General features: G+C 46.9%; 1 protein-coding gene across 5 annotated transcripts in view; it reads left to right on the top strand.

Moving 5' to 3' along the window:
• The window catches only part of FERRY3 (FERRY endosomal RAB5 effector complex subunit 3), a 29,838-nt gene extending 9,188 nt beyond the window's left edge, over window positions 1–20,650 (top strand). For 3 of the 5 annotated variants that reach the window (XM_010964715.3, XM_010964723.3, XM_045524558.2), the window contains 8 exons: window positions 2,110–2,216; window positions 2,575–2,772; window positions 3,606–3,734; window positions 7,487–7,561; window positions 11,289–11,491; window positions 17,972–18,029; window positions 18,860–18,927; window positions 19,549–20,650. In XM_010964715.3, coding sequence (XP_010963017.1) covers window positions 2,110–2,216; window positions 2,575–2,772; window positions 3,606–3,734; window positions 7,487–7,561; window positions 11,289–11,491; window positions 17,972–18,029; window positions 18,860–18,927; window positions 19,549–19,641 — 931 coding nt within the window. In that variant the 3' untranslated portion in view covers window positions 19,642–20,650. Of the gene's footprint in view, window positions 1–2,109; window positions 2,217–2,574; window positions 2,773–3,605; window positions 3,735–7,486; window positions 7,562–11,288; window positions 11,492–11,593; window positions 17,924–17,971; window positions 18,030–18,859; window positions 18,928–19,548 lie in introns of those variants that run through there. The other 2 variants (XR_012503901.1, XM_074357238.1) reach the window with 2 other exon arrangements.
• Window positions 20,651–22,302: the final 1,652 nt, after the last annotated feature.

The following is a 22,302-nucleotide window of genomic DNA, read 5'->3' as shown; positions in this document are numbered from 1 at the left end:
CTGTAAATGAAACAGTACTGCACAGAGTGGCATGTGCGGTGAGAGAAGCATGTCCAGGGTGCAAAAGGGGCGTGAGGGACTCTCCGTAATCCCTGACTCGTGTGGCGCCTCACGGCCTCGCTGCATCGTGTTCCATGTGTGGCCCTGGGGCCGACGCTGCCTGTTACTTCCTGGCTGCATTCCCTGCATCTTCGCTGTTCTGGAGTGTGCTCTTTCTTCTTTCAGACCCTAGAGTATATTCAATTGGAAATATATTTAGTACGCTATGATAATCCTGTGTCCAGCGTTTTCTGGCATTTGCTGGAAGCATGTAGAAGTAACATTTTATTTGTATAATGTCAGTCTCCCCCTCCCATCTTGCCTTGAAGACAGAAACCATGTCTGTGTTTTCTGCTGTCACATACCCAGATCTTTGCCAAGTGTCTAGCTCTGGACACAAGCGCATAAGTAAATGTTTATGGGACGGGCGTGCAGGCAGGCGGACGGGGGACTGTCGTTAAACTGTCCTCAGCACCTCTTATCATCATCTCTCATTGGTGGTGGTGGTCTCCCCAGGACAACTCCTTAGAAATATTTAAACAATTTTTTATAATTAGAAATGGAGTAACATCCTGGACACTGACGTATTTGGCTATATTCTTCACTTCAAACGAAAATAGTGCTGAACACAATACAAAGGGAGAGGTAGGCGGATGGGCAGGCTGGGGACATCTGCGCGCTGTGATGGCCAGTGGTGAGTCCCAGGCTGCTGGCTGCTCCCTGGCAGTTGGTGCCAGGCTCGTCGTTGGGGCAGGAGGCAGGTCTCTGTGGTCTTGGGCCAGCTTCAGCCTGTGAGTCTGGGCCTTGGGCTTGGGGCACCTTTAGCATTTCTGCCTGTGCCACCGAGTGGGTGACTTTTCTCCCGCGCTGCCCGCATCGTTTCATCAGAGGCGCCTGGTGGAAGCCAGTGGGGAAGAGTCTGTCAGAGCCCGCGGCGCCCGCAGTGCCTGCAGCTCCGGGCTGGCTGAGCTTGCGCGCCGGCCCATCCTGGACCTTCAGGAATTCATTCCCGCTTTAGCTGACTTCTCCTCGCCCCCTTGCAGCAACTCATCTCTGCTGTGCTCTGCCAAGATGGAAGCTGCCCGGGCGCCTCTCCCCGCCCTGTCACACTTCTGAGTTCAGTTTCTCAGTTGCTTTGTTACCTTAAATCTCTGATGGGCTCGGGAAAAGTTTGGGTTAATATGAAACTACTTCATTTTATGTTTACCTTTATTATTTAAAAATATTCTCTTAAATACATTTAAAATAAGTTTTAAATACATTTGAATAAATGTTTTAAATTTCATATTTCTATTTAATTAATATACATTACTTTTAGGTTTAAATTTGCCATATCTACTAATGAAATCAATCAGCGATGCTAATGAGACTGTTTGGATTTACCCCCAAAATGCAGTCAGGGAAATGGATGACGATGACAGACTTGCGCCATCCTCAGCAACCATGGGATTTGCATTGAGCGGTTGCACGGCTCTAGCGCCCCATGGAGACCTTTACAGGGAGTGCGATGGCAGAGTGGGCAGAGAGAGGTCCTTTCACGGGAGAATGTTGATGGGAAAATACAGGAAATGGTTAAAAAAAAAAAAGAGAAAGGCTATGAGTATGTCACAATGAACTTCATTTTTTAATTATTCCTTTTGTTTGACTTTTAAATTTTTATATATACCACTTCACTTATTTTCCAGTTTTGCCAGACCTCAATCTGATATAGAACATACTGTATTTGTTTAAATATGTCATTTTAAACATGAAAAAGTAATGTTAGTTACGTCATTTATTAATTCTCTTAGGCTACTAAGAAATATTAAATAATAGCATATGAATTGATATTTTAATGACTGAAAAAAAATAACATGCATTACTTCCTGGAAGAAATAACCAAAGAAACAGAAGGGCAAGTGGGCGTTCCAGAGCCTGTGGGCGCTGGCGCGCTCCCGTGTCCCCACGGATTAGGCGCTGCTTGCAGCCGCTAGGTTCATCTCATTCCATTATAAAGTGTTCTTTCCTTTAAGAAAGGTTCTTGACAATCACATACACAAAAAGCATATCGATAATTTTTCTTGATTTCAGTGAGGAAATTAAAGTTCAGCCAAATCAGTTCAGAGAATCTGCAGAAGCAAATGGACGGATTTATGAGGAACAGAGAAAGTTAGAAGAGAGTTTCACCATTCACTTAGGCAAGTGTATTCATTTTTTGCCATCATAATGTATTGTAACTTGTGAAATTTTTTTTACTGCTGTCAGAGAAAATTCCTAGCATATGAGTAGACTCTACGAGGTTCTTTTTATTAAAAATTATGTTCTGCTCCAAGGAAGTCTGTAGTTTGTTGGCTGTAAGTTTTCTGTTTTAGCTCATATATTATATTTTGCAAATAGGAAGATTAAATAGTTATTAAAACAGACAATTGCAGGGCCCATTTAAAATTACTTGGAGCACAGATTTGTCTGGATTCTTGCCATAGAGATATGCATCCTGTTCTGCTGGGTTTTCGCAGCTGTCTGAGTATCTTTCTGGGGCTGTTGCCTCTCCCGCAGGAGCCCAGCTGAAGACCATGCATAACCTGCGGCTGCTGAGGGCCGACATGCTGGACTTCTGCAGGCACAAGAGGCACCACCGCAGTGGCGTGAAGCTGCACCGGCTGCAGACGGCGCTGTCCCTCTACTCCACGTCCCTCTGCGGCCTGGTGCTGCTGGTGGATAATCGCATCAATTCATACAGCGGCATCAAGAGAGGTGCGCTGGCCTCGTGCATGTCCATTTCATCAAATTGCTCCACTTAATGCCATTCTAAAAAAAGGAATGATGGGAGAACTGAAAAAAAGCAGTAGTCACCCCAGATCCAAGTGGACTGGACAGCACCCAGGCCCAGGCCCGGCTGTGTGAGACGCATTTCACACTTCACCTGCAAAGAGTGCATCGGGATACTTAATTTTTCTTAAGATGCCAACTTACTGTAGATAATACTCTTAGAGGATCCTAGTTTCAAGACAGAACAAAAAGAATAATCAAGATATAAACGTCTTTTTCAATTTAGAAGCAGATCCTGACTCAGTGAATTTTAGTTCATCCATTTGTCCTTTTTCTTGGTTTTTTTTAAATAACCTATTTCTTAAATATGCTTGGTAAATTCTACCTTCCTTCTTAGTACGATTCATTTTTTATGATTATTTAAAATTTTTAAATGAGTAAAATGGATTAAAATGTGTAACTTTTTCAAAGAAGCTTAAATAGAGTTTATAGTCTATCATAAACATAAGAACCTTCTTACTTTTTAGCACTTTTAGGGACTGGATTATGGTCAAAGTATCTATTGTTTAAAGAAGGTTTGGAATTATATTAAAATTTCATTGTCCGTTAACTGTTTACTCTTTTGAGTGATTGAGACATTAAGTTTCTGATCAAAACAAAATTGTCGTCCCCTAACTTAGTAAGACGTAATTATTGAAAGGCTGAGTGTGAGCGGTCGTCCTTGTGGATTTTATCCTTATTTCTCCTGGATATCACTGTAAGTACTAAGTATGTGATACTTCACCTTTAGAAGCTTGTAACTGTGTTGGGTCCCTTAGATTTCGCCACGGTTTGCCAGGAATGCACCGACTTTCACTTTCCCCGAATTGAAGAGCAGCTGGAGGTTGTCCAGCAGGTGGTACTTTATGCCAGAACCCAGCGCAGGAGCAAGCTGAAAGACGCATACGGTCAGTCCAACCTGAATTTTTAAAAATTTTGCTTTCAATGTGTTCTGTCCCTAAGCACTCTCCTAGCATATGGGCCATCTAAAATACAGAAAGTTTTGTAGGTGGGAAGGTGGGGGAAAGAAATTAAGAAGAAAAGTCAAGATCTTTAGAAGCTTAAATTGTTCTTAATTTCCTTTTTTGTGTGATTTTGTTCAAGATCCCTTGAAAAACTGTTTCTAAAATTCAGTCCTGTAGTTATACGCTGGGCGAAGCAGGCGCTCAGGGGGACATTGGTGATCTTTTGTCCAGGTTCTGTATCTCTAAAATGGATACAATTATTACTACCAAGGGCATTGAAATCATTGAGTAAATAGCCCAAAATACACCCTTTCTGTATGTTCCATCTTTGATCCATTTACGTAGCATGACATCAGTTACAAGAATTGGTTTTGGTTCTTTTAAGAAGTTACTATGTTTAGAACTATGTCCTGCGTTCTCTATACTTACCCAGAATCTAAACATCCTTCTAGGAAATTTACTGGAAAATGACTTTAAGCTATGGAAAAAGTTCATGGCATCTTTTTCCAGAAATTTTCTGTTTATGCATAGGGAGACTTAAGTGAAGACCTAGGGAAGATGAAAGAACACACTCTGACTCAGATTACAGAGGAATTCTGCTATTTTTTAATTGAAAAATGAAATTGTAAAAAGCACTTTCTTTATAAGTTGAATTGGTGCCATAGGTTTGTTTAGTTAGGAGCTAAATATGAGAGTAGTCATTCTAAAGTATATGTAAGGTGTGTTTTTCCTATATTTCTGACATTTCATACTGTGTCACAGGCATAAAATTACAGTACATGCCCTTACCTGGCCTGAGTGCATACTCAGTATTTTATTATTTCTTATAAAAATCTGATTACCTTGCCCAAGAAATAAAATACGGTGTGTTTTTAAATGGTTGCTGGTCAGTCTTTAAATCCACTTCTGGTGCTTTGGGTGTCTGTTTTGTTTGTTTATTTTACAAACGCAGTGTTTAAAGGAAACCCTTGTAGTACTTTCGGTTCATGTTCTGTGTTCTGTAGTGAGCAGACGGGGATCGCTGCATCTTTGCTTGGCGTCTCTATTCCTTTCTCCTGTCTAATAATGGGATTCCTCCTTTTCCCCTGATGCTGGAATGTGGCTGTCTAGACCTGACTTGATTAGCATTCACCGCAGTGTCCATGTTTATTCAGTAGACTTAAAAAAAGTTTTGTTTATATTTTAATCATTTCTTAAATGGATAAAACAGTTTCAAGATTCACACCAGTTTCCCACTCCAGAGGTGGACAGTGCTGTGTCACGTGTACCTTCAGGACGTGTGTGTGAGAGAGAGCACGTGTGTGTATGTATTTGTTTTCCCTTTTCACGCAAATGGCAGCTTTCTCTGCACACTTTTCTATATTCTGCTTTTGTTCACTGAGTAATTTGTCCTGGACATCATCTTGTATCAATACAGAAGGAGCCTCCCTGTGCCGTTTGACTGCTGCGCAGTAGTCCGTTGTGGGATATCCCATTATTAATCAGTTTCCTATTGATAGATATCTAATCTATTCCAAAGTTTTGCTGTCATAAGTAGTAATGCATGAATGACCTTACACACATGCCGTCGTGCACGTGTGAGCACATCTATAGGGTGGGTTCATAAAGAGAAGTCCCTGAGGTAAAGGACATGTGCATTTGTAATGTTGGTGGTGTCTGCAGTTGCTCTCCATCGTGACTCCACCAGCTTGTATTTCCACTCTAGTTAGCCGTGGCTTCGCTGTGGCAATGTGTGTGACGTGCAACAGAGCCAGGCTGAGTATCAGGAAGTCAGTGTGGAAGCATATCCCAACAAAGACCCTTCTGGAAAATTTCAGCACATCCTCTTGGTCTTCTTTCATTTTCCTCCTCCATCTCGTTCGCACTAGCAGTGGTGTGCTCAGAAGCCTTTTACTATTATTCTTAGTAGTGACCCAAAGCATGCAGGTTGAGATCAGGCCAGGGGTGGGAGGAGGAGGAGGATGCTAAGTTTACTGATGAGAGAGAAAGTGTGCAGTGACAGGAAGCTTTAAACCGCACACGGTTAGGGTGGTGTGTGTACATCGTGGTAGTATTTTGTTCTTGTTCAAGCAACTATTTTGTGGTTTAAGTGAGTCAGTGAAACAAGCAGTTTTATACAAGACTCCTTTCTTGAAGGACCCACGTGTCGTTATGGAAGAGCTTGCAAAAACACTTCCTCCGTCTTTTCCCTTTCTGGGAGTGCCCACATTCACATCCTGGTTCGCAAGTGCTGTCTTTCCCAAGACATTCCACTTGTCTCTTACTGTGTTTGTTATATTAGCATCTTTGTATTTCTGCAGTTCATCATGAGCCAAAAGCAATTTAATTTTTTGAACACATTTTATATACATTTTTCAAAGGTAGCCATCTTCTTAGTATTACAAGGTGGTACCATTGAAACATGAACTATGAACTGTTCTTTCTTGTTTGCTTGGTAGGGATTCTGTTTGTTCACATCCCACGTGAACAAAGTTAGAGTCCTTATTTATTGGTTCATGTTCTGTGCTGCGAGCAGACGTTTATTTGAAGCCTGTCAATTACATGACTGTGAGAATCAGACTGTTGCACTGAGTTTGGATTCTGGCCACCCAGAACCTTCTCTCTGTGACTCTCCGTCTGTTTATAACATATATGCGTTTACAAGGTACGATGTTATAAATCAGTTATTCAAAGTAGTCTGCGGGTAAAATGTGAGGCTATTTTTATTCAGAACTTTTTTGAAACCATAATATTCCCTTGGTGTTTTCAGTTTCCTCATTTGAAGTTCTGACTTTTCAAGTGATCTTCTGATGCTGAAGGCCATTTCAATATAGTTTTATATTTAATTGGAATAAATATACAGCCTCTTAAAGATAGCTGCTTTGACTGCTGATACTCATCCTGCATTCTTGAGTTCTTGTAGAATTCTTATAAAACTCAAATTTGTCTTCTATTAAAAATACGTGTTCGTATGTAAAACAGTCTGAGTTCAACTGTAACAGTGTGTGGTCAGTTGCAGTATATTTTATTTTACCACCATGTGTCCTTCAAAGTAATATCACGCCTTCTGAAAAGAAAGAAAGAAAGAAAAACTATTGAATATCTGAAAAAAAAATGTTCCACCTGAAACAGAATCTCACATACCTGTTTGAAAGAAATTGTACGTGGTGTCAGATGAGAAGCAACAAATTTCAGGAATGGGCTGAATATCAAGTGCTTCCTGGGCTGCTAAGCATTAGCTTGTAGTCCTGAACAAGTTGTGTCAACAGCGGTGACTCCGATGCTAAAAATAAAGATGGCCGCACCACAGCTATCTAATGAGTGTTTTATGTGTACTTAGTGCCCTGAACCTCCCAGATGAAAAACAGGGCATTGGCAAGTCCAGTGTGGTTGAAACCATGGGATTTGGAATCTGAGTGTGCAAATCCTAGAGCTGGTGCCACCACTTCCCAGCACGTGCCTCGCTAAGTGAACTAACTCCATCTATGCCTCTGTTCTCATGCACAAGATGATGAGCGCGCTAGGACTTACAAGGTTGTGCTGGAGGGCGTTTGTAAGAGTTAAATGAGACCCGTCCGTGTAAAGCATATGTCAGACCACCTGCATGGAGAGATCCTTGCACGCGTTTGCTGTTGCTGTGGTTGCTTGGGGAGTGGCAGTGATAGTAATATGTTTTCATATGTTGTGTCTTTCATGTTGCGTTATCTTACGAATAGATTCTGGAAATCGAAATGGAGGAAGTGATGATAAAACTAAGAATGCCGATCGGAACTATTTAAATATCTTACCTGGTAAGTTTTATTCTATCCTAAGTTGCCATTTTCGTATAATCACATACATGAAAAGCATAGATTTGAAACGTAAGTTCTTATGTTGTACACTATGAGACACCTGTCAGTGGATCACTTGAGAACACTGTCTGCCACAGTGTTGTGCAATTAAATCTTCGTTCTTCTACCAGCACTAAGTTTTTCTAGATTCACACAAGAAAAATCGCTCAAGCAGTTGCATAATTTTTACCGTTATTTGCTATTTCAAGTTTCCCCTTTTATACATTGTTTCTTAGTTTCTTAAATGAACCAGGAAGTAGTTTTTATTCTGAAATTTATACAATCGCACATGGGGATTTAAACAGCTGAACGTGTGAAAAGAACATGGACCGTCTGATTTAGAATCTTTCTTCCATTTCCCTGTAAATTTTTGTGCTTTCCATTTCTTTAATTTTCTTTATTATTCGTGGATGTATTGTTTATCAGCCAGAAATTCAGTCTCCTGGTCCCCTTCTAGACTGAAAGCATTCTGAAGGTCCTTGGTGGTGTTTATATGGCAGGGAGGACCTGTTTGTTCACTTTATAAGACTAAAGTCTTTTAAACTAAATGGTAAATTTTGCAGTTTCATAAATAACCGAAGTTGTGTCCTCACATTTCCTTCCCCAGATTTTCTACATGTAGGTCACATTCCGCTTGATCTAAGCAAATAGCACACCCGTCTCTGGCCCTCACCTCGTCAGTCCCCACCACTTAGCTTGTGGTCATCAGCTTCCGAATTTCCTCCCACCGTCAGGTGTCCTGCCTCGGTGGGTAACGTCGGAGGCGGGATTGCGTCACGGCGTGCTGCTTCCTCCACCTTGTGGAGCAGGAAACAGGCCTCCTCTCCGTCTAAAAATACCTTCATTGAGACAGGGTTTATTGTATTTTTCTTCATAGATCCATAATTTAAATCGTCTGTGTTTTGTGGCTTGCTTGAAATGTGCCAATCTTATCTATTCCGGAGGTACCGACGTCTGATTGTTTTAAATTTAACTCTTTATTGCTCTGTTTATTCTCCTCCTCACTTCTTTTTCGGAAAAAGCCTGTAGGTCAGTATCTCGTTATACCACCACATCAGGAGAACGCGTCGCGAGGCTGCATTAGAAAAGGGGTCTTAACGGTTCAGCTCGGTGTGCTGACGGCGTCTGAATTCCCATCTGGCTGCGGGGCCCTGCGCAGCCCAGCGGTGTACCGGCGGGGAGGAGGGGCCGAGGCACAAATGCTCCTAAGTTTTACAGCTGCAGAGGAGAAGTTTTATTTGTGTATCTTGTAAGCAGTGGGTTTGCTTGATCACTATCCAAGTGTTTACAGCTTCCATCATCAGTTCTCAGAAGAACTTTGTCAGGAAAGCAGTCGGGCATTGCTTTTCCCATTTAATTCACAAGGGACAGAGGTTCTGTATGTTGAATTGATTTGCCCAAGATCACCCAGCCAGTAAGTGCTAGAGAGCAGATCTTCTTAACACCCAGTCTGGTCCTTTCTCCACGATGGCATGTTATTTTGACTTCTGCTGCCAGCTCCATGACCCCCACTTTCCTAACGGGTACAGCGAGGCCCAGGGCGAGTCACCTGAGGTCAGGCAGAGCCGTGCCAGCCCGGGGATTAGGAGCACCTGACTTGTGTAGTAAGTCATCGGCCTCGCTGCTGGACCGCAGCCCACGTCTAATGCTCTGACTCCCATCGTCTCAGTTCCCAGTGGCGGTTCAAGAGGGTGAGGCGCCTCGCGGGCCCAGGGGGACACTGTCCCCGCGGTCCACCGGGCTCCTGAGAAGTCTGCAGTGTGCGTCTCCTGGCGCCTGCCGGGGAAGCCGCCGCTGCGCCACTCCCCACCGCACAGTTTCTTCCCATTGTTCCTCTGTCTGGTCTGTTTAGGGAGCTCTGCCACTGGCCTTGCTTTCAGTTCTTTTGCTGCTTATCTAATTCTTTTAAGTTAAAGGAAAAAAAAAGACCTTTGCCTTGGGGCCTGCCAGTGGGGGCACAGCTTATGTGTGCTAGTAGCGAGACATGGTTAAACACTGTGCCTAAGTGCATTAAGTACTTTAAGTGTACTCTGTGTTTAAGGGTAAATGTAGGTAAAATCCTGAGCTGATGCCTGAGAAGCGAGGGAGAGCATGTTTGTGAGAGCAGGGCCTAGTGACGGAAGAGCCGTTCTTAGAAGAGCAGAGTGTCCCTCGAGGGACACAGCCGGGCTCCCGGTGCAGCAGGCGTGTTCACAGAAGCACAGCACTATATGCTTCATATTTTGTTTATTTATAGTGACAGAAACTACAGAACAGAAATGATGGCTAGTGTGACCACGTAGAAAACAGAATGACTGTAAAAAGCCTGGATTGTAAGTTTTGATAAACACTGGGCCAGCGTTCAGTCCAGAACATCTGTTTACCCGTTCACTGAACAGGTGTTCCCCGAGTACCTGCCGTGCACCGGGTCCCGCCGCTCCGCGTGCTGGAGAGTGCGCGGGAAGCAAGAGAGGCCGGGTCCCTGTAGTCGTGGAGTGTAAACAGTGGTCTCTTTAAAACAGTCTCACAGACAAATAACAAAAGAATTTCAGTGCCAGGAAGAAAATAAAGCAGACCAATGTGAAAGAGATTAAGTGAGGGGTGAGGGAGTCCTCTCCATCCAATGGGTCAGTCAAAGAAGACTTCTCTGAGGAGGTGACCTTTGCTGTGAGACGTGATTGGCGAAAAGCAGGCAGCCATGCAGGAGCCGTGGGGAACGCCTCCCTGGCAGCAGCCCCGCGTGGGAGATGAGCTCTGCGTGTCTGAGGAGCTCACCCTGTGTGCCTGGGGCAGGGGGGGTGAGGCAGGGGGACCGAGTCTGGGTTTTCTCTGGGTGTAGTGCAGCCTGTTGGACCATTTTAAGTAAATAAGAGAGTGATATAATCCGATTTACAGTTAAATCATTTTTGCGTCAGATTATGAAAACGGTTGGTAGGTGGACAAAAACAGGAGAAGAGAGATGAAGAGGCTGTCACAGAAACCGGGGTGAGAGGCGATGGTAGCACGGTGCAGGGTGATGGCAGTGAACATGGGGAGTTGGGCTCTTTGCTGGAGACGTACTGAAAACGGTGGGTTGCATCATGGATTGCAGTGGAGGCACGGGGAGAAAGAAAGTGATTAAGGGCAGCTTCCATGTTTCCGTCCTGTGCGGCGAACTGCAGGGAGATGGGACCCGTTAACTGAGAGAGAGCAGATTTAGGGCGCAGGGAGGACGGGTAATCAGGCAGCCTGCTTTTACACGTTGGGTTTCCTTTAAATAGGACATTTTGAGCATTTATGTCAAAATAATGATGCCGGGTCCTCACCTGGTGTACGTACTGCTCGGCGGCCCCTTCCTAACAGTTGTGACCTCTAACGTAAAATTGCCTGACACCCCCAGTTTTTTTTTTAAGTATAATTTTGTTTAATTGAAGCAGAATATATAAACAGCTCATACAGCTTAATAAGAAAGAAACAAACAACTCAATCCACAAATGGGTAGAAGACCTAAACAGGCACTTCTCCAATGAAGACATACAGATGACCAGTAGGCACATGACGCCCCCTTTTTCATCACCTTCTTTCCGAGAACTAAGGAGCAGTGATCGTTTGGTCCCTGACGCCCCTCTGCAGCCGCCGCACACCGGCTGCCCATCCTGGTTGTTTGTAAAGCCCACTGATGGGTGTGACTCGTGCACTTGGAAGTCATGACTGTGTGTGTCGTTCCCAGGAGAGTTCTACATCACACGGCACTCCAACCTCTCAGAGATCCACGTCGCCTTCCACCTCTGTGTGGACGACAACGTGAAGTCAGGGAACATCACCGCCCGGGACCCTGCCATCATGGGGCTGCGAAACATCCTCAAGGTGTGCTGCACCCATGACGTCACGACCATAAGCATTCCTCTCCTGCTGGTGCACGACATGTCCGAGGTGAGTGGGGCGGGCGCGGCTTCTTCGGGCGCGTTGCTCTCAGTGTCATGTCATAGTAACAATCCACTTTACACATTCAAAGCTCTGTTTCTTTTCACCAAGGGACCTTTGCACTCCTATCTGTGTAATAGAACTGAGCGACATACGATCTAAAACTGAATAGTCCCTCACCGTTGATGCCAGAGAGTTACGGCGGCGTCCTCAGCAGGTAGGGTGGGGAGTCAGACTGGTCTCCAGCTTTGGATCAGGCGCGTGCCCTCCTCTGCCTTCTCCATTATTGTCTTAAGTGGTATTAGATCTACTTCCGCGTTTGTATTAGGTTTAGGCTAACGTTAAAATTAGTTGGCATTCTCTGAGTTTGCACTAATAGGCGGAGGCAGAGCTGTCGTCCCGGAGGTGACGGGCAGGAGCCGGCCTTGCGTTAGCGGCCCCTCGGGGGCGCCGCTGGGGAGCGCGGCGCCGCCCTCCACTCCTTCTCTCCTGCCCTGCGCGTTGTTGTACATTTTTAATTTAAAAAGAAAAGTCTCTTTCCACGACTGTTTGCTTTCTCTCCTGCTTCCTTCCCGTGCCCGCATAAAAACTGGTTAGAGGGGTGAGTTGCAGAAATAACACAGAGAGTAAGAATTTGACCTCAGAGAGACGGGAGTAACAAAGCGGCCTCAGAACGAAAGGGCGCGGGGCAGGGCCCCCCTGGAGGCCGGCGGCCGGCCTGGCGGCGGCGGGCCCCTGTCGGCAACGTGCTGCCCGCTTGCTTAGAGTGGCATTTTTTTTTAAAAAGCACCGTGGCTAACTGGCAAGTACAGACTGTGAAAGGAAAGAAGTTTGGCCATTGATTATCAAAAGTCATCTACCAGAATAATAGATGCGCGCAAATGCTGTATTGCGGAGTGCAGCGTGAAAGGTTTTGTGCTGTGCTGTTTCAGAGGGACAAGTCCCCGCTTAGAGCCGCCGCCTCTAAATGCAGCCCCAGTATAAGCGCACACACACCGAGTCTGTGTGGGGCAGGGCGGCTTTAACTGGTTTCCCACTTCCAGACCATTCGTACTTTCACCAGACGCCCCTCGTTTTGCTGAAGAGAATTCGGGCTCCATCCCACGAGAGCGTCACCATACTTCAGAATGTTCTGTTCCATTCACATCTGTAGACTCAGTGCTGCCAAGTACGGCAGCAGGAGAGAGTGACAAGCATGGGGTTTCCCTGACTCTAGCTTTATAAAGTTTTAGTTCCATCAGGAGTTCTTAGCTGTTGTGATCTTCGCTAACTAGTCCATCCATAGAAGAGTCTTCGGGGAGTAACAGAAAGCGTGTGATGAATCCAGTCACAAGGACACATCCACATGTTCCTGCAGCTGGACGCCTGGTTAACCAGTCTATAAAAATGGTTATATGTAGGTGGGAAACAACCTCAAAAACAGTGTTTCCAAAAGTCACTAAGTTCAGATTTACTTCCAGACATCTGATGCTACTAGCGTGCCCTCTCCCTTAGTGTCACAAAAGTTACATGTTTTAAATCGGGACAGCCAGCTGCAGAACATTAAGTTTGTTTCCAGAGTGTCCATTTTAATTCACCAAAGTATATTGAGCCACGATCCTCCCCTTTGTTGTATTTAAACCTCCATTCAGGTCAAGAAGTTTATTCTGCAAACCCAGACAGCACTGCACAGGATGCAGAGGTGGTGTTTGTCCCGGCTTCCGTGCAAGGGTCCAGGGCATTTCAGCTCTTGTTTTCTTCCTGTGACAAACAAGCTTGCCAGGCACTCTGTTACCACGTTGCAGGGCGTGGAAGGTAACGGCGATAATGTCAGAAACTGTCCCTGTCCTGTGGTCGATAAAAACAGCTGTTGAAATGAATTTCAGTTTAAAAAAAAGAAAGGAAAGAAAAAGTCATGTGTCAGCAAAAGGAAAACATCTTGCTGCCACCAATTGTATCTGTAGATCTTTGTGATCTGAAGACACTGCCACACGGAGTCCATCTAGCCTGGTGGATGTGGGACAAACCTGCAGGTCCCGAGTCCTGAGTTCCTGACTCCTTTTTTGTGCCCTGAACGCGTCCAATCGTTTGGGACTTGGGGGTTTTCATTGTTGCCGTCATTGTGGTCGATACGTATGTTGTTGCTTATGTTTAGCCTTTTTTTAGCATATCATACACGTAAAGAAAAGTTCACATCTCGTAAACATAGTCCCATCTGCAGCAGCCGAACACCAGCGTCATCAATCCCCAGGTCATGAAATAGAACGTCACACGCTCCCCAGAGCCGCCCTCATGCTCCCTTCCAGACTTACACCGCATTCCCTCCGCAGAGGTAGCACCTGTTTTCACCATGAAAAGCATAGAATTGTTCGGTGTGTTTTCGTCCTGTGTGTCCGTGCGCTCCTGTCGTGCAGACCCTGCATCCGGCGTCACGTGCGTGGAGCTTATCGGTGTTGCTGTTTGTGGTCGTTGGGGTGGGCTGTCTGGTGCAGACTGTCCCCCGGCAGGACGAGACCGCAGGCGCTGAGCCGTTCTGCCGCTCAGGGACATCTGGGCACTTCCCACGTCTTGCTTCTCCCGTTCCTGTGAATGTTCTGGCGCACGTGCTTTGGCGCTGCTGTTGGGCAGATGCTTAGGGGTGGGATCGCTAGATGTCAGGCCAGGCGCGCGTGCAGCCAGGGAGTTTCCCAGGGTGGTTGCTGGCTGTGAGAAACGGGGAAGCCGGGCTGCTGCGCCTCACCCTCTGATAATGGGTATGAGACGGATTAACACGAGCGTTTCGGGAACCTCCAAGGCACGTGCTTGAGGAAAGAACAGTCTTGCCATTTCCCTCGTGAGTACATGAACTCAGGAAACAAGTCTTATCTAAATTCTAAGACGTGCAGTGAAGACAGAAGAGGATGCCCCGACCACGTGTTCACCACCACTGCAGCTCGACCTGGCCCTGATGGGGGAGAGTGAAGCTGAGCAGCCAGGGTGCGGCCCCCCACTTCGGGTCCCAGGGATCGTCCGCACTCACCGTCAGCACTGACGTTGTGATGCAGCTTCACAGCTTGCGAGCTGACTGCGTGTGCGCGGTGCCCGCTCGTCCTCTAGAGGGGAGCCGCAGGGCCCAGTTTCCTGCTTCGCTTCCAAAGTCTGAGCTGTTTCACGTGGTCCTTCCCACTTCTCCAGGGGGTTCCTCTCACAGTGCGTTCTCACAGCTGTGACGCTAAGATGTAGAACTTCCACCGTCACTTAGAACTCACGGTCAGAGCTTTCCGTCCTGACCTGACGCACCGCGAGGTAAACCCGGCTCCCGTGTGGACGTGCACTCAGCGGGGGCTCCTTGCGAGGCTGCAGCCCGCACCCCGTGATGACACCGGTCAGCCGTGTCCCGGGTCTTAGTTGTGCTCTTGACTTCTGAAGCCTGCAGTTTACTTTGTCCAAGCCGTCAAAGCCATTCTTTTTGGGTGCTGGTTTCAATCAGAGAAAAAAATGGCCAGACGCTTGGGATGGAGTCTCTGTGTAGGCAAATGGAAGATTTAACGGCACCCCAGGTGTGTGTGAGCGCACACGCCCACAGCTCTCTGCAGTGCCCTTCAGGCCCATGTGCCGCTCAGCAGCACTAAGTGGAGGGCTGGAATGTGCGGGTTTATATCATCTGAAATTAAATTGTCACTTCAGAGAGACCCTGGGACCTGCCATGATCTGATGTTCTGCTGTGTTCCCTGTGGCACCGATGAAACTTGGCTTTGACTCGCAGCGTTCTGAAGAGTGTGACATTATTAATTTGGCTTATGAGCATCCGCTTTAGGCCACAGTTAGCCACACATGTACCAAAAGCAAGAACGTGTCTGTTGAGGGATAAAAGGTGACGGGCTTTGGAGAAGCGGGCAGTGAAAGGACCTGATGCTTCTTGCCTGTCTGCTTTTGGCCAGACTGTGAGCACCACCCCGTTCTCGCCTGTGCTTCAGTCCTTCATCGTTACCTTTGCTGCCCTGACTGCAGCCCCTCGGGGTCCCGTGTGTCCCGTGTGTGGGGTTGGAGGCTGGCTCTCAGAAGCTCCGTGCGGCCGTTCATCGTCCTCCGTGAGCGGTGCTTCTTAGACTTGACCTTCGCCTGGAACAGCGCAGAAGCCGGTAGTCACAGGCGTCAGTAAGTGACCGCTTATGGGACAAGTTACTTTCAGATAGTGCTTTTCTATATGTAAAAACAATGCCTTATTATAATAGTATAAATAGGAATAATTCTTTGATTCTGATTATTTCCATGGTATTCCGAAAAAATGGTGTGTTTCAGAGTAGCATCCTGAGGTGATGCCAATACTCAGTTACGTGGCAGTATTCATTCCCACATATGATCCTTCAGTAAAATGTTTTGCGTCAGTGAACGATATGTAAATAGGACACCGTACGTGAACCCAGCAGAAACAACCAGACGTGGAAACAGAGGGACGAAGACTTGTGCGTCACTGGAGCTGTGAGACCCGGACCAGAGAACAGAACTTGAAGACAAGCTTGAAATGCCTTCAAGTGAAGAGATGCTGTGAAAAATGACCCAGCAGCTACAAACTGCGTTTGTGATTACTGGCGGACATGTTTGAGGACAAGTGTGTGTCGCGGTCAGGGGGTGGAAGACTCAGTGCTCGCATCAGTTGCCCTCAGACTGATCTGTGGGCTGAAGTCCCAGTCAGAAGCCTGGTAGGACAACTTGCAAAATGACCAGCATTTCCTCTTAGCTGTAGACAGGTAGTTTTCAGTCACCTTGCTCTCTCTGTGCATTTTTTTAATGAGGCAGAAACAAGCCCCCAGACAAAACACAGGCACGCGTGTTCTCCCGGAGGGCCCCGTGGCTGTCTTGCAGCAGCCTGTGCAGTTGAGGACGTGCTCTTCCTCTTCGTGAATGTGAAGCTAGGAAGTGTTTTAAACGTGACTTAGACACCAGGGAAGTCTGCTCGTCCCTTGTATAAGCTTCCAGAACCTGGGGAAAGAGGATGCTTCACTTTTTAGCCCTCCCGGCAACTGGACCCCTCTTTAATTATCCATCTTAAGACAAAGTATCTTCTCAAAAAAGTAGTGTCCTCTCAAAGCCTAATTCTGGCTACAGAGGAAGTCGCTTTTTAAATTTCCATATATAAAAAACGACTCACTCAATTTGTATATGTGAGCGTCTGTATGCTGAGTGTTACAGAAGGCATCGTACAGGTGCTAAAGGGGAAGAAAAGTGCTCTACGCCCTGGATGCAGACACACGCACACATCGTATACATGAATATGTGCACTGCGGCGTTGTTAACAAAAAGAAGCAGTGGAAATCTAGTTGTAAAGGGCCATTTAAATAAGTTGTGATACATTAACTCAGTGAAACAGCAGGTTTTAAATTGTGCACTAGGATAGCTCCCAGGTCCTAGCCCCTTCGGGGGACCAGCGAGACTAGATACTTTCACGGTAACACTGAGGCGTTACGTGCCTTCTCCACTCTCACGTGAGCGTCACAGAGTTCTTCCAGAGGCTGGGTGATCACACAACAGATGGGTGCAGAGGCAGGTGCGAGAACCCAGGCGTCTCCGTGAAGCCCGGCGTTGGCGAGATTCGTAGATACATGAGACATTATCGCTGCTCTTCTCACTAAAATGTTTTTGTTTTGGAAAATATAGTAACTTTACATTAAAAAAAATGTTAACATGGAGTGGGTTTATTTTTGTTGTTTTTAAATGAAGATTTTTATATTTTCTCAGTTTTAATTTCTAATGCAATAAGTATCAAGAGATGTAAGCCATAGAAACAAAAGCTAAGTAGAGTCCTCAGTGGTTTTTAAAAGTGTTAGAAGATCCTAAAAGCAAAGAGATTAAGGATCACCATAAAAAATTGATAAATACATTGTATTGTTACAATTACAAAGGCTTGCAACATGGGAAAATAACTTGACGGTAGTGAAAAGAAATGGAACTGAAAATGGCGCGAGCGCTGATCACAACTGGGAAATCATCGGTGTGCTAGAGTCTGGTGCTGGCACGTGCGTGCTCAGTTAGTCAAAGGTTAGAAAGCAATGTCGGGAAGAACGCGCTCGGTTTGTGGCTGGGGCAGGTTGTTTATTTCTATTACTTTTGTGATAACATATGTTATCAATAAAAACATCTTAATGCATTGCTTATTCAAATATTGTGCAATTTAATAGAGTTATTTGTGCTAACATATTGTGAGTAATTGGTGGGGTTCCTGTATCGTTTATATTTGTCTTTAGAGTTAATTACGTAGAAAGTTTTAAGGACATGTTCATTTTTTAAATTATACTTACTGGGCTAATTAAATTAGTTTGCATTGCGTAAGTATAGTCTTCACAGCTGGAAGAAGTTACGTGCCTAAAAACCAGAGGAAGTCCGGCTGAAGTTGGCTGGCATTTGCCTGAAAGTGGATGGTCAACTCTGTAGACAAACTACAATCTGTCTACATATGTATATATATATATACTTTTTTTTTTTTTAACAAAGTTCTGTTAAAAACACGGTTTGTTTTGTTTCTGTGTTTAGGAGATGACTATACCTTGGTGCTTGAGGAGAGCGGAGCTTGTGTTTAAGTGTGTCAAAGGTGAGGCCAACCTCGTATCCAACAGCATCTCTCTCCTGCAGCATCAGCAGCCCTCTGCTTCTTCCTCCCAAGTCCCGCATGGGGAGCCAGCCAGGGGAAGGAAGGAGCAGGGGCCCCAGCACCTGTGCCTCGGTTACGCGGTGTAATGCGCAAACGTTCCACAGCAAGCTCGCTTACTTTTTCCAATCACAAAGTCAAGTCTCCAGCCCTCTTGTAATGCAAGGATATTTGGACATTTATACAGCTTATTCTCTCTTACCTTTCATTTTCTTAAAAAGAAACAGAGCCACGTGGTTAGTTAATCTCCCCCCACCCCCCGCCCCAGTTCACCTTTATTCTGAAAACGTGACTCTCCAGCGTCCCGTGCTGCGAACTGTCAGGTTCAGTGCCCCGGGTTTATCCTCCGCCTGGGATCCTGGCCTTGTACGTCTTCAGGACGACACTAGCTCACAGGCGTATCCCTGCAGGTGTCTTCGTACAAATACGGAGCTCGCTAGTCTTTGACAGCCTGTTTTGGCTTCACTGTGTGGAGATGAAATCAGGCTTGAGTCGTGATCACAGGTGCATCGACAGGATGAGGCCAGGAGTCCCCCGCTGGGGACCGAGGACCACGGGCGATCACCTGGCCCTGAGGCCGGGCCTCCCCCACTGGGGACCGAGGACTGCAGGCGATCACCTGGCCCTGAGGCCGGGCCTCCCCCATGGACACACATCTCCCTGAGGTGTCAAGCTATGCAGCCCCGCAGTGCGGGCTCCGTGTCCTTCCGTGAAGGGCCGGTGGGTTTGAAGACCAGACTCAGAGTTCAGCAGAGTCTGTCGTTCTCTTTCAGGGTTCATGATGGAAATGGCTTCATGGGATGGAGGCGTTTCTAGGACCGTGCAGTTCCTGGTGCCGCAGGTGTGTTTCCAGATCCGTCTCGCCCCGGCTCAGTCTCTGTGATGCTGCTGCTCACAGACTCCGCTGGGCCCCGGCCCTGGACTCAGTCCAGCCCAACAGAATGCTGACAGCTTTCTGTTTTTGAAGGGGAGAAGTGTTTAGATGCCATGAGGGCACTTAGTTTATTGTCAAAGATGTCAGCATCTACCTCTCAGGGGATCTTTTGTTTAACCCAAAGCCAGCCCTGACTCACTGTTCCCTTTTCCCCACATTTGTGTCTCGTTGACTCTGAAGAGTCGTGAAGAAGGGCATTAGCAGGGAGCGAGCCTGTGCTCTGCGTGGAGTTTAGCCAAGTTGCTGCTGCTGTCACCGCTGGTGACACTGGCTTATGTAGGGTTTCTGCTGCTCTCCTTACCGGACAGAACAGCGCAGGTGCTCAGAGGCTGGAGCAGAGGACCCCCCCCTCCGCTCTCCGCCCCCCGCCCGTGGCCGAGCACTTGAATCAGCCCTGGAAGGGAGTTTTCCCATACGGCACTCCGCGTCCAGAGCCACGTCCATCACTTCTGTATTTTTAAACACGAAAAACAATTTTAAATCAGTGATGATTTAACAAGGGCAAACTTTTTTTTTAACCCCTTGCAGAGTATTTCTGAAGAAATGTTCTATCAGCTCAGTAACATGCTGCCCCAGATATTCCGCGTGTCATCAACGCTTACGCTGACGTCCAAGCACTAGCGCCTCGTAGACTGACGTGCTGGCAGAAGGTGGTTAGAACCTCCAGGAACTAGAGCTGGGCCGGGATGCGGTCAGGCCAGAGATCCCGGGAAGAAAACCTGCAACCCAGGCCACGAATCAAATCCTGATAAGTGCCTGTTGAACATTCCAGAAATTCATGTGCTGCACAGACTAGTCGTCAGTCCCTTACTTGCACATTTGTTCTTAAAGTCTTTTTTAAACAAAATGTCTTCTTTTTTCCTGCTGATAAATGTCCTGTCTGTGAATATTAGTGAATTCAAACTTCCCAGACGTCACACATGGACCCTGGATGTAGGCGGTTTGTTCACTACATGCTCATGGAGGCGTTTGACTTTTCTAAAAGGTTTGAATCGTATCAGGTGCAGGACTTAGTTAACATACAAATAAAACCTTCCTTCCCCTGGTTTACCAAGAGAAAGTTAAAAAGCAGTGAAGTAAGTGTGCATTGCAAGTGTGGGTTTCCTGTGATAACCTTTTCCTAGAAACACAAATATACATATGAGACAAATGTGATTAGTCTCAAATTCCCCTGTTTCAGAAACTTGCTTGTCATGCACCCTTTCTAAGGTTTTAGGTTAAAAGTCAGAGACTCTGGACTCTTGACCAGTCTCACCCTCCCTCTGTGGCCCTGCCCGTCTGTCGGCAGCGTTGCCTGGGCTGAGAAAACGGGGCGCTCCTGTGCTCGCCCGGTGGGGAGCTGGTCTCGCCAGCGCCCGGCAGTGTGTCAGTGCCCGTCAGCATCCTGACAGGCGGACAGCGACGGGCATCCTTACTTCTCCGTCCTGCCTCCTGCCCTCTCCTCTCCGAGTCGTCCTCCCTGCGTTCCCTTGTTGCTGGTAACTGCGTCCCCACTTCTGCCTCTGCTGCTTCGCCACCTTTTCCATTGTCTCCCCTCGTGGAACTCCTCTCTCCGGTGCTGCATATCACCTGTCTGTAACACGTTTGCCGTGAGTACTGACTGCGTTGAATAAAGGCATTTACAAAAGCACTAGTTTCATCATATCCATGGATGGATGTTGTAATTGGCCAGCGGACTGAAGTGGAGGACCTGTGATGTTCCCATAAGATGTACATCTTGATTCCAAGAAACAAAAGCTCTGTCAGTGTGCCTCTGTGTGGTGACGCATGGAAACTCTTGGCACACAGAGTTCTCCTAACACAGAGTGTGTCTTGATTTTCTACTTGGAAGCAACTGTGCAGTAACAACCCTAAGGAGAACACCCACTCCAGACTGTGTCTGTTAGTCACTAACACTTTCCAGATCCTTTCTCAAGGAGCCTGGTGATTCCGCCAAGAAGAAGGTAGGTGTTCCGCCCTTTAGAGCGAGAGATTGTCTTCCAGGCACCAGTGCTACCATTGAGACTGACTCTGACGCAAAGCCAGGTAGACAGAAGTGGAAGATGGGGTGTGCTGGGACAGTGCAGACTGTCTGGCTCGGAACACGACAGGTCGAGTGGAGGTGGGGGTAGTGGGGTCAGTGCCAGGCTCTCAACAAGAGGAGAATCTGCACAGAATCCTGTGCCTAAGCACAGAGCCCACAGCAGCGGGGCCCAGAGTGCAGGAGTCGGGGGTCATCCGCGGAAGCCGGGCGAGTGCAGCTGCCAGCCCTTCCTTTGTCACCTGCAGGCTCTTCTCTCAAGCGAGGTATAAAGTGGTGGCTTTCAAACGGGCAATTGAAAGATACCGTTTCCCATGAAACCAAGATAAATGGGCCAAGTACCCATTTTCACACGGTCCTGCAGTCTGAGGCACACAGAAGTGGTGAGACTGGAAGAATCAAGCTCTGGGGTTATGTACTGTTTGAAGACACACCAAGCACTCAGCTGATAACATATATGATGTAAAATACTAAATGGTAGGCATTTTAGTTAAGCAGGAGATGAGGAAGTCTGTGGTTTTGTATCTGGACTGGGATTAAGACCATTTCCCGAGCATTCTAGGGGGCTTCTTGGATGGGAGTGGTTTCAGCCGCTCAGTGCTGATGTGAAGGATATAGGGGGCATCCTCGGTCTAAGGTCCGGGTAGGAGCAGATGTAGATCAAAGGGGGCAGTGATGCACAGCCAGGAAGTCGAGAGAAGCTGACCCCAAGAGCCTTTAGGGGCGTAGACATTGGTGAGGATGGTCTCAGTGAGCACGAAGTTCTTTATTTGTACAAACAGTTAAGTGTTCCTAAGGCAGATGGTGATCAGCTCCTGCAGGCTTTGAAAATACTATTCGGAGACCAGGCAGGGCATTGAGCCTGAGGTCTCCAGGTCCTACTGCTCTTCCTTCCCCTCCCCCCATTTCTGTTCTCAAACACAAAGCCCAGCCAGGCTCTGACCTCGCCATCCGTGGGGAGGTGTGGTACCAGCTGTTGGTCCGCGTGACAGTGCGCCCGGAATGGAAGAAATGCAGGAGAAGGAATTTCCAGGGAAACACAACCTAGGTTGCCTGGGCGTTGGCAGAGCCCTTCCCGGCACAGTACACGGCCTCTGTCACTCCAGCTGGGTCCTGGCTAATTCTCACCAGGAGAAAGAATGTTCCACAAAGGACGAATGAACGCACAGAAAGATTCCCTTTCAGGAGGCCCTCAACAGACAGCTGAGCGGTGTTGAAAGAACGAACAAAACTTAGCAGATTCTCGGTCCATTTTTTTCAGT

The sequence above is a fragment of the Camelus bactrianus genome, chromosome 34, assembly GCF_048773025.1.
Source record: "Camelus bactrianus isolate YW-2024 breed Bactrian camel chromosome 34, ASM4877302v1, whole genome shotgun sequence".
Taxonomy (NCBI): Eukaryota; Metazoa; Chordata; class Mammalia; order Artiodactyla; family Camelidae; genus Camelus; species Camelus bactrianus.
The sequence above is the reverse complement of the archived record's forward strand: the minus strand, read 5'-3'. Positions and strand labels throughout refer to the sequence as shown.